At 41.6% G+C, this 11,890-nt stretch overlaps 1 protein-coding gene across 3 annotated transcripts; it reads right to left on the reverse strand.

Moving 5' to 3' along the window:
- Window positions 1-1,037: 1,037 nt before the first annotated feature.
- LOC110863590 lies at window positions 1,038-10,083 on the reverse strand. Of its 3 annotated transcripts, XM_035857613.1 has the most exons (8): window positions 9,000-10,083; window positions 8,482-8,766; window positions 4,611-5,075; window positions 4,411-4,490; window positions 3,716-3,882; window positions 2,584-2,726; window positions 1,518-1,638; window positions 1,038-1,440 (listed from the first exon to the last, which is right to left on the reverse strand). In XM_035857613.1, exons 3-8 carry the CDS (start codon window positions 4,885-4,887, stop codon window positions 1,272-1,274), a joined length of 957 nt encoding a protein of 318 aa, XP_035713506.1. In that variant the 5' UTR covers window positions 4,888-5,075; window positions 8,482-8,766; window positions 9,000-10,083; the 3' UTR covers window positions 1,038-1,271. The 3 variants fall into 3 exon arrangements, with proteins under 3 accessions (XP_035713506.1, XP_021968626.1, XP_035713510.1); XM_022112934.2 differs by lacking the exon at window positions 8,482-8,766; XM_035857617.1 differs by lacking the exons at window positions 8,482-8,766; window positions 9,000-10,083 and adding an exon at window positions 5,443-5,707.
- Between the last annotated feature and the right edge of the window lie 1,807 nt (window positions 10,084-11,890).

Here is an 11,890-nt window from a genome sequence, read left to right on the forward strand (position 1 = left end):
CATTCATTAATTTCATCCGCTAGTAGAACACTCTGGATAATTCAATCTACGGTAGATTATCTACTAGATACTTGTGCATTATTCTGTCGGAGCAGTTTACATTAGATGTTAGATCACGTGAAATACAATGTCTACGGGTATTTATTTTACTGTATATGTAATATACATATGACTCTATAAATTCAAGATACATATACATTTATGTTTGTACGTGATTTGGTTCAGGAAAATCCCTTACTGGGTTTGTCACTCAAAAATAAGACAGCATTTCCTTATTTTTTTATGCTAAATAGTTTCTTTTTATCCACAGAATAATAAACTTCGTCATAAATCACTGTAAAATTGAGTTAAGTCGGAAACATAGAAAGAAGAATAAGAAAATACATAATCTACATATGTTAGTAACGAACAATAAGTAAGCAATCAACACCAATGCACGACAAACAACCCAATTAAGTGTGTAAACTGTGGCTATTGTTGGATAAAGTCTCTCAGTCGTTATCAGGTAGTCAAAGAATAATTACTTCTATATTTCCTCTCCAATATGGGAGGCCATGTTAACGGTGTATGTTTAGAGGAAAGGATATGTAGTGAACATTGGTTTTATGAATAAAGGGGCACAACGTGGATATACTTATTGTGAGTGTGGATAGAACGTGGAAGAATAATAAAGGATGATGGTTGAAGTTTAGCAAATTGCTTGAAATTGGGAACTTTGTAATCATGGAAGAATAAAATAAGGTTTCAGGAAATTAAGTCTGTGTCTGTGGCTTCATAAAAAAGTCGGCCGAGTGAGACGAGAGAACTTTTCTTCTGGTTGGATGCAAATTATTCTCTGTGCTGGCTTGACTGGTGGTAATCACATTTTCTCCCTAAATCTCTGGTACCGACTTATCCAGCTTACCAACTATGCTACGACTATTTGATGAATCCTTTCCTCAGCTTCTCTCCTTCCGAAATAATAAAAGATGGATGAGAACTAAGCGGGATTAAGACATTGATTACCATAGAATAAGAGTGGGAGGCTCTGCATCATATTGAGAAATTTAGTGACATCAATTCACACTCTTTATTACACTGAACATTTCTTTATTAATTATATTGATTGAGTGGTGAACGGGATAAAACGGGGATAATGTTGTTGATGATGGTTTTGTGATTATTGCTGCAGATTTGTGTGAATCTCTATCGGTGGTGAAAGAATATAGGGTTGGTTTCATTTGAATTATTGCTGTTTCATCAGGAGAGTCGGCGAGAGAGAGAGTTTGAGATTAACTCAAGGATTTTGTGCAACACAAAGACTGGAAATCACACCAAGAGTTTCTCCTTCGTCTCCTGGACCTCCTTCCAAATACTTCTTCGTAAGTGTAGCCCTCAACTTGAGAGTTTTCATTCATCGGCATAAATTCTTGCAAGTCGTCCAATAAACTTGATATCTCCCTGAAATTCAAAAGCAATCTAAAATGCATACACACAACGACGACGGCACTCGAGCGTCCCTCGACATCAGCACTCACCCTGTATCTTTGTCTATCGAACACAATTCTTCTTGGTTAAAGTCAGGATTTATTTGACGACATAGAATAATTTGGCTCAAAGCAGCAGCAAAGTTTGGTCCAGCAGGCCCGGGTCGACTGTCTATACACACATGGAAAAGCATAAAAAAAACTTTAGTCAATCGGGAAGGGAGAAAATCCAATAAAAATGGACAATTCAATTTGAGCTTCCATAAAAGTCAATAAAATGTCCCAAAACCCTGCTTGATTTGACTGAGCCATGCATGCATACGACGAGTTTAGGACGAGATACGACGACGACGACTCCTTGTTGTACATAAATCTTTCCATTGAATGGCGAGGAGGGAATTGAGATTCCGGTCTCGCAAATTGCGAAAAGACCAAAATTCCATCATGTCAATCGCAAATGCAAATTGACAGTTAGTTAGGGAAAAGCCGCCTATATGTACGTTGTGTTATATGTATACATGCATACACACACATAAGAACATGCACTTATAGAATCGGAAATAGTTCAAGTGAAATCTAATTTAAGACTCTCATCCGTTTTAAACAAGACAATCAGATGATAGGTAGACAGTTAGTTAGTTGAACGAGTTTTTCTTCAAGAAAATTGGACGCCTCTCATGTTGCCTCCAGGTGCAATGGAGAGATGAATTTGTACTTTCCATCCAAGTTGTTGTGCAATGTTAAGAGTAAAAGAGGATAAAGTTCTCGTCGACTGCATGGCTATGTCGTACATCTGTAGTTTTTTTTCAGTATTTCACTGTTGAAAAGGGTCTTCTAGTAGACCCGTGGAGAAAAGGCATTAAAAGGAAAATGGAAAACTTTGCCAACAAGCTCAAATCAATACGACGAGCTAAAGGTGTTTATTTTTTCTCTCCTCAATAAACTTTTCTCTCTCCAGTAGAAGTAGCAGCAGTCTCAAAAAAATCTGGGATATAGGATTTCCGTGTCAGGAAAATAAAATAAATGTCGAACGTAAACTACTAACCAACGCGATATCATCCCATGGTCTTCTGGTATCTTGTACGGATACAACTACTGACGTTGACTCATAACTCACCGTAATACCCTTCCATGTTGATTGGTAGCTTTAAGACAAGTCGTTTGCATTTTCTCAACTCCTTTAATAACAGCTGAGTACAGAAGAAGAGGAGAACCAGCTGCGGAGAGAAATCCATCGGCACCATCCCATCCGCAATATCACTGCAAATAAAACCCATAAAAACCATCTGAATCAGAAAGGCTCCACAATTCCAAACCCCAATTATTACAAGCCTTCATCATCATGGATCAATCTCCATGGGTGGAGATTGATCCAACCACGGCTCAACCATCACCCAGAGAGAACCACAGCGAGTGAAAGCTGGTCTACTCTCGTCCCTGCATGCACTTTGGCGATGATGAGATGAGATGAGCCAACTCAGGACTCTCTCTCCTACTGGTCCTACTACCTGGCCCTGGCTGCTGAGTGAGTAAGTAAAGAGATATCGGTCATTATTATTATATGGGCCATCAAATTGAGTTTCATTCCTCACCAAATACATATTTCTCTGCTGGTGCTCTGCCTGCCTACTCTGCATGTCAAACCTGTTTAATGTGAAAGTTGAGACCAGCTAGATTTTAAAGACCTTCTTCTTTTCCCTTTCATACGAAGCCTCTCCTCCTATTTGGTCTGCCTAACCTCAACCGTGGTGGTGAAAGTGTCTGCTTATGCACATACACCACCACTACCACTCACTACCCACATTCACATTTACTCATCCCCAGTTCAGTTCAAGTACAGTTCAAGTAATAAGTTTTGGTTGGTAGAGTTTTGTGATGAGTCTGCACTCATGCTCAAGTGGTTTTGGCTTGGAGATGGAGTTTATGAGTGGACGTGGTACTTTTGCAGAAAAGTGGCGAAACTTGATTTCCCATGAGTTCAAGCACACTCGAGAGCCAAATTCCAACGCCCCATCCCATTACCACCGAGCTTCATCATCCCAATCAAATAAAAGCGTTGTAATAGTTTTTCTCATCGTGAGCCCATACTGATTGGACACACGTGTACTTATTCTGCACATATGTAGGTACATTGCATTAGGTGGGCAGGTGTCCCTCGTCAGGAGGTTTTTTTGGGGGGAGTTGCAGCTAATGAATTAATCCCCCAAATTGCTCGGGCGGCGTTAATGGATGGGATTGAAATAACTTACTTGTGTATTTGATTGAGAATTATTTGAACAGCGTGACGACAGGATTCAATTGTCTGGCGTCTGACTCTTCTGATATTTTCACGCATTTCGGGTCCATCTCTTGGCTGTCCAATGTGGATGAGTAAATCTCTTAGCGTCGCCACTTTTGTATTCACGTCAGCAATTGCCTACGAACAGAAAATTTTCGAAATTACATATGCATGCAAGTAGATTTGCACTTATTTAACTTGACTCTGTAAAAATATGTATACAGCATTTCTTTATGTTTTGTCAGCATCATGCGCCGTGTGCTTAATTCTGATTGAACCACGTTTTTTATTCGTATTGCAAAAGGAGGAATAAAATAGAGCAAACGCTCCGGATGCTCTGATAGAGTCGTGGTTTCCCGTGGAGAGAATTTATTTCCATACATTTTTAAATCAACCAAAGTCAAGTGAATTGTGCTCAAGTACATATGTACCATTTTGCATTTGCTTTACCCAACAACAGGGAAATAGTCGAGTTAACCCCATACCCAACACATACAATGGATGATGAAGAAAAGGGCAAGCAATTTTACAAGTGAAATCATACAGATTTTGCATAATAAACTGAGACGTTCTTTCTCTCCTGCTCCACACACAGCTTTTAGCAGGTTGGGTTATTTGGACAAAAAGCTCTGCACTTGTGTGCAAATAGTAGACGTTTTTTTGTACCTTGGTTGGGTCTTCTGGAGGTTCGCGATCGTGGGCGAGTCCCATGCTTATTCTTCTAGCTAAGACGCTCCATTTGATTGCTGTATTAAAAAATAAACAGGTTTCCACTTTAGTCGTATTTGCAGAAAGATCTCTTTCAAATATTTTGTTAGTCTGAAACCTCGTAAACCGTATTATAGCACTTACTGATACGTACGTACCTGCTAAACTACTCCGTCGCATCATGCTGGGACTGCTGCTGCTTGGAGTGGGTTCCAGGTGTCCAGGGTGAGGGGTTCCTTTCCCTTGGGGATTGCAGCTATAGCGCCTCATAAACTTTGAATCTCTAACATTGCATGTCCCCAAGCCTCCAGTCGATCCTCCTCCAGGACTTGCCGAGCCTGGGACACTTAGTAGCTGCATGTTCGTGTGAGATTCTGCTTGTCCAACTTGAGACTGTTCCTGCTCCATTTCCTCCAAAGTTTGCAGTGAATCCATTTCACAAAGACGGCGACGACGGTGACTGAATGTTTACTTGTTGACTTTCTACTATTCTCAATCTCTCTGTTATTCAGTTATTCTTTCTTGACGAAATTGGATTTTGTGAGGTTGGGGATAAAATGAGATGCAGGCGAAGGGAGAATGAGACCGGAGTGAAATAGGAGCAGCGTAACAGCCAAAAGATCCTGTAACAACGCCAAACAATAGGGAAACCCATTTTCAATTAAAGCAAGTGAGACTTTGGTCTTGGTTTATATTGTGCGTCGACACATACAGCCGTTCTGCTTAGCTTTCCCTTGCACGTATGTATTCAAAAACATTTACTAAATTCCTCCGCTGCGGAACTTTCACTCGCTCGCCCAGCGTATTTGTTTGCGAGCCAAAGGAGGTGACACTTGGTAAAATTTAACGAGTGTTTATTTTGATATGTTTGGGGCCATTTTCGGGACCCTTGGGACTTTGGGTTTGATGAGGAGCAGGGAACAACTTGGGAATGAGGAACGCGAGTAGCATGTTAACTAATAAATTATTACTACGGTTGGCCACTATTACCTACAGCCTACTTGTTCCCTGGTTCCAATTAATTCTTCACAGCTTGCCTTCCCTCATTCTGATTCCCTGGCAGCAGCACTTCCGTCCACCAACACCGCTCTCTTTCGTGGTGCATTTATAATAAACTGTTGGCCATTTCAACGCTTCCGTCCATTTGTTCGTTCGCCATGCGTCCTCTGCCAACTGCTGTGGAGCCGCATGTTTTGTTTTATTTACAGAGTTTTTGCTGCAAATACAAATTCGGTAATCGGCCATCCACCGTGGATGGAAAAGCATGGACAGAACGGTATGGGCGAGCAGAGACCATTCAAATCAAACAGCTCACTACATCATCTTCTGCTGTCACGACGTTTACTATTCCCATTATTATTATTTGCTCCGAATTCCAACTGTTACTTTCACACCATTGCATTGGCTACTAGTTTTGGCTACTAGATACTTTGTAGTTGTGGCTCTAAACTGAATGTATACAAGTTTAGGGATATCTAGATCAGAATGTACGTATGTATGTACGTATACATGTTGAAACAAATAGTTGCTCCCCCGTCGAAAATAAAGACGGGTGAATGTTGCTTTGCAGCTGTGGCTTTCTCTGCGATATTGCTTTGTCTGTGCTATAGTGGTGTATCCAGTTAGAACATTGGGTAGTTGTGAAATATGCATGCTGTAAAATTGATCGTAGCCGTTGAATTACATTAGCCTGGCTAATTCAGAATTTGTTGTAATGATATATGTGACGCATAGACAGAGGAAGAAGGGAGTTTCCTCTGCCCGACGTGGTGGCGTTAACCAATTCTCTTTTCGCAATGATTGCATAGTGTGTACGTGGAAGTTTGACAAAAAGTGCAGGGTTAAAAACAAAATAGCATTGGTTGCGTGGGTTGGCTAGCGTGAGACAGGTCGGGTCTGGATGGAAAGTGTAATATGTATTCCTCTTGGCTGTCAAGAGCAAAAGAACAAAATTTTTCAAGCAAGCGGTGAAAGTAGGCTGCCTGGCTCATTCTGCCGCTGGAACACCGGGGAAAGCTTTCAGTGTTTGGTTTGACCAGAGAGAGCATTTATTTGTTAACGGTGAAAGAAAGAAAGGATGGGGAAAGTTTACTTTGTGCTTGTGTAACGCAAACAACCTCAACCAAATAGTGATGCACGCACACAACTATCAAAATAAGCTTTGGGTATAAATTTCTAAATTTTACAAATGATCCAACATAATCCAATCTGAAGCCACGAAATATTCCATATCTAACAAATGAAAGCCAATTCTAAGGAACGGGACAAAATGAAGCATTTCGAAATTGCCCAATAATAAGCCCATTTACTTTGTTGGAACGTTTTTCTCTCGGCTTGCTCCTCGTTGTGGTCCTCTCCTCGCGCTATACAAACCTGTGGCGAGCTCGGAGAGGGGTGAGTAGCAGAACAAAAAGGGAAGAAAATAAAAGAGAAGGACACAGACAATGCAGAAAGAGAAAGCATATTTTATCTCATATCTCGGCCATAGAAATAGAAATCGATGATGTCGGACGTGGAACATGAAACTTTCTCTCTCCACACACACACAAGGCACGGGTTCAGTGGGAATTTAATGACAAAACTGAGATGGCAAAAATTACGGACTTCATCTATACCTATTATACTAATAAGTCGTCCTCTGTGCAAAAAATACCACTTGAGATATGCATATGTATGTAGATACATACAATGTATATAGGTTTACTTATTACAGGCGTATGTAAATATGTGTATGGAACTGTGGACTTGGTGAAAGTAATACATAGCATTCTGCTTTTACTTTACAATCTCCCGTTTTATTAGCTCACTTTGAGCGTCTCGGAGAGTGGAGAAGATAACTGAAGCAAAAAGCAAGGAATTCCCAATTGTATCTCAGTATTACCTTGAACCAGCAAATATCTGTCCCTCTCCCCTTCTTCTGCAAATTCTAGCTGGCTGGTTGGCTGGTGGAGTGGAGGTACAAAATATGTATAGCGAGAGATCGAGGATGAGTAAGCTGAGTAACTTTCATAATAATAATATTTTTCTATATCCTTCATTGCTGGCTCTCAACATTTCTTAGGATTAGTAAGAAAGCAGCCAGCCCGACTAACTCTAATTCTTGCAATCAAATCAACCTACTCAGCTCCTATATATTCCTCAAGGTGCTCGTAGACACTCGTCGTGATAGCAAGTGCTATGTAAGTGAGTGGGTTGGTGAGTAGGTGAAAGCACTGGGATTTTGTCCGCCTATGGACGCAGAGGATGCATTACATGATTGAGCGGAATGACCATAAACGATTTCCGTTCATTATTTGCGTCAAACTATTTTATTGCAAACAGTAATTCTCTCACAGCATGACGTTACTTTATACTTTCATACATGCCAACCCACCCCGAGGAGTATGTATTACGACAATAATAATAATGTCATTAAGGATTATTATTTACTTCTGTAAATTATTACAGGTCGTTCATGACGTTTAATGAAATGCTATGTTTTCCCAAACACACGTGCACAGTTGACATGTCTGGTATACATGCATACCTATATGCATATCTACATATCCACGTATACAGCGTGGAGCTCGGATTTAGTGGAGGAATCTGACTTACAATATCTACAGCATCATGCAGCGAAGGCCGGAAAGTGTAAATCATTCCGCAATTCCCGTGCCAAAAGGCTCGAGGACTAATACCAAATCTCAAAAGATCTACAATCCACCTACCCAACCCATTACGCATTAATCCGTTTCCTCCACCACCGAGCATAAAACACAAGCTAACCTACATTACGTATTATATGTCTACAGAGGAAGAGATGAGTATATTAGATTGCAATGTACGTACGTACATGCATACATATTATGCATTCATTCATATCAAACACTAGTTGCTATTTCCATCTCATTCGACTTTCTTTATCTAATAAAAAACATGTGCATGAAACAAGGGAACATGTGTATGTGTGTATGCATGTAGGAGGGAGAAGCTACGAGCGACTTGCTATTAAATCCACTGAGAATTGTGTCAAGCGACTGTTGAACTAACCAAGGAGAATTTTGGCTAGGAAAAAGTGGCGTTGTTTCGGTCGGTGTCGGGTTGGAATGTCATGATATGTTATTTTCCCACTGACTTTATTTTCAAAAAAGAAAGATTCGGCATGTGTGAGGAGAAACAGCTTGTTGGTTTGACTGCTCATGTAGTGCTCGTCATTTCTTCTTTTCCTACTGCCTCCGACCGGACCAGAATCAAAGATGGGAATTGGATGGGTAGAAATGTGGGTAATGCCCCGTTAAATGCCCTTTTGATATCGGATTACAGGCAGAGGTGAAACTGTGTATGACACAGATTTGACATGAGAACAGGACACGGTATTCCACTTCCCACATTACATCACCCCTCACACATAACGGACCACTTTATTTTCTTTTTTCTCTTATACATAAATACGTCCTGGGAGTAAGTGGTTGACCAGGTTATGTATGTGGGTTGGTGGGTGGTAGGTGGTGCAGGATCAAAGGAAATATTATTGCATGTCAACTCTGTGACTTAACTCTGGGACTTACCTGTACATATGTGTCAATCCGTCTCTCGAAAACATTAGCGACAACAGAAGAGTGAAAACGTGACACTTTCAACTTGTCCTCTCTCCTGCACTATGAACCATAATAATAATGGGAATGCTTAGTTTGGGCCAGAGTTGGTTTTCAGTTTTTTTTATCCTGCCGCAGGTTGTTGTTGCACTGCTATGACATCAATGTCTCAACTTCCATCTCTGACGAGATCAGCTATTTCACAAGGACTAAGCACAAGTGTGAGAGGGGAGTTAAATGGGAGTAAATGTGAGCGTGACACAACTTGTTGGTGGAATTCGGAATCAGCCAAATTTATGCATGTGTATACGTATACATTCTAACGATCAGTTTGTGGTATTGGTACATGCATACGTTGGGTAATTCAATTTCACGATTGTCAATACTTCACTTGGTAGTGAAACGTTGGTTTTGTTAGTCAAGATGGATATGTATGTAAATTCTTCTATTGAATCCAGCTGCTAAATACCTCAGCCAGCGTAATTAAAAGCTAAACCTGTTTGTTTAAAGGAGAAGAGTGCGTGTAGCATGAAACCATACACATGTCGGTAGTGCTTACTCGCTGGCCGTAATTATGGTGAAAGTGTGTGTAAATTGTTAGTGTTGGGGCTGTAATGTGTGTGTGTTGTGGAGGATGACGATCTGCGTCAGAACAACAAGAAAGTCTAAATGAGCTCTCTTTTCAAGCGACGTCCACAAAATTGACAGTGCGGGTTATGAAGAGGGATGTCGTAATAAGTGAGAGAAAGTCGAGACGAGAGGAGACAATGAGGTTCACACGCGGCACATGAAGTGGATGGGAGGACACCACAAGTAAGTCCAGTGGTGTGAGTAAATGAGTAATGAGAGGAAAGGAGAGCGAATCCGAGGATTTATATGTGAGAGGAGTGAGCTTGGCTGTCGGGACCACCGCGACATTTCTGTGGTGAGGGCGATTGTCGACTGAGTGGGAACAAGTGCAGAGTTAAGTAAGTAAAAGAGAGAGGAGAGCAAAGCCATGCACCCAGCCTTCGTGTGCCGCTCTTCTCTCCGTCACTTTCTCTCACTTTCACTCCTCTCACGTTGGAGAAAGGGAATCAACTGGGCCAACTCCTTCCGCAGTCTACTTGGCGAGAGCCTACAGGGCCCTCGCCCCCCGTCTCATTCATGCACCACCACCACCGTCCACTGCTACCAAGACAAATCAATTTCTTCATCCCACGACTACTCCTTCCCTAAATCCATAGCAACCACCACTTCCACCTCCACTTGAACAGGAGAGCTCACATATACATACATAAACCCTATCATCCATTCAGCCCGTGTACCCTTTTCCTCCTCTGCCAAACCTTTCTTCTTGGCTTTACAGTCTTCGCCACACCAACAAACAACAGCTTCAGTTTCCTTCCCTGCCTCCCTCAGAACAGAACAGAGATGGTTCCGTGGAGCAGTAAGAGAATAGCAATATTTTGGGTTCGTTAGCAGGCAGGATGGATGGAATGCATGCCGACAACTAACCGACCGACCGACCAATTCTGCTGCTACAATATCCCAAAGTCGAACTGGGCAACTCGAGTTGCCACTATACGTGTGTGTCGGCTCTTTCACTGCCTCCTCTTCGCCAACAGATCTTGCTTACTCCTGGAGGAGTTTGGAATCCTAGTTGCTGATATCATATCATAACTTGCTAAGCATGATATGTTTCCATCATTGTTGAGAATTGAACAAATTGCTTTCCCCTTAAAAAAGTTTTAATGGTTAAATTTTCAGTTGTGTGTGTGTCGATTTTTCGGTCATGATTATCGAAACAACTAATAATGCTTGAGTAATCATTTCTTGCTAGTACGTGCTCGCATGCATTATTGTGCGAAACCCTCTTGACAATGGTGGATGGATATTGGCGAAATGATGGCATCAGGAGATAGGCATATTGTTAATATTTTCTTGCCACTGATCAAGCCAAACTAACTTTGTATCACGCTACACGGTTTTTTTACGCTGTGACTCGAATCGTTTTCGTCGTCGCCGTCGTCGTCGTCGTACCCATATCGCATATCGCATTAGGAGCGGATTGCAGCAGAGTATGTACTGTGTGATTGTGGCAGTGAATGATAATCTGCACTTTCCCATCTCCTAAACTTTGAACTTCAACTTGTGCCAGCCACGGTCTGGTATTTCAAAGTTGCTCGCATTCTAAACTTCTGTGTGTAGGCCTGTTGAAACGCCGTATCATCATGCTTCTTCCTCGGAGGGAGAGAGATATGCAGGACGACTCCCACTATCCTGCTCATCCTAAACTGGCTCCAGATGCGAATGCTGCTGTGCCTCACACGAGTCTCACTCAATGAAATGCTTCCAAGCTCACAATCTAATCTTGCTAGCAGATGAGCCGTTTTTTGGATAAAAGGGTAAATGTATGAACAGGAATGGCAAGATTTAAGCAAGAATAAAGTTCTTAAATGAAGATGGTCTCCTGTCTTATTATTCTTCTGCCCCGAGCCGCTATACGTACTTGGTCACTATCTATCACGTTTAACCAAGTCTTCGCCTATCCAATCCCGAAATTTTTCTTTCCCACTTTCACCTCCACATTCCTCCTCCTCTTCTCTCACCTGGTAGTTGAGCAGATAAAGATTGAGCACTGCATCCGAGTACCGTTTTGCAATTCTCGTTCTCTGTGAGCGGGGTGCCGATCCCGTTCCTCTATATTTCACGGCATCACATTTTCTATCATTCACTTTCTTATTCCGCACAAACAAGATTCTCTCCTTCATTTGCTCCCCCTACTCTCGCTTATTTCGCAAAAGGGGATCTCAATGCCTTCCTTTCCTTCAGCAAATACAGAATTGATTTGAAGATTGCGAGGTGTATTGGATTTCGCTTTC

This window comes from Folsomia candida, unplaced genomic scaffold (genome assembly GCF_002217175.1).
Source record: "Folsomia candida strain VU population unplaced genomic scaffold, ASM221717v1 Fcan01_Sc001, whole genome shotgun sequence".
NCBI classification, from domain to species: domain Eukaryota; kingdom Metazoa; phylum Arthropoda; class Collembola; order Entomobryomorpha; family Isotomidae; genus Folsomia; species Folsomia candida.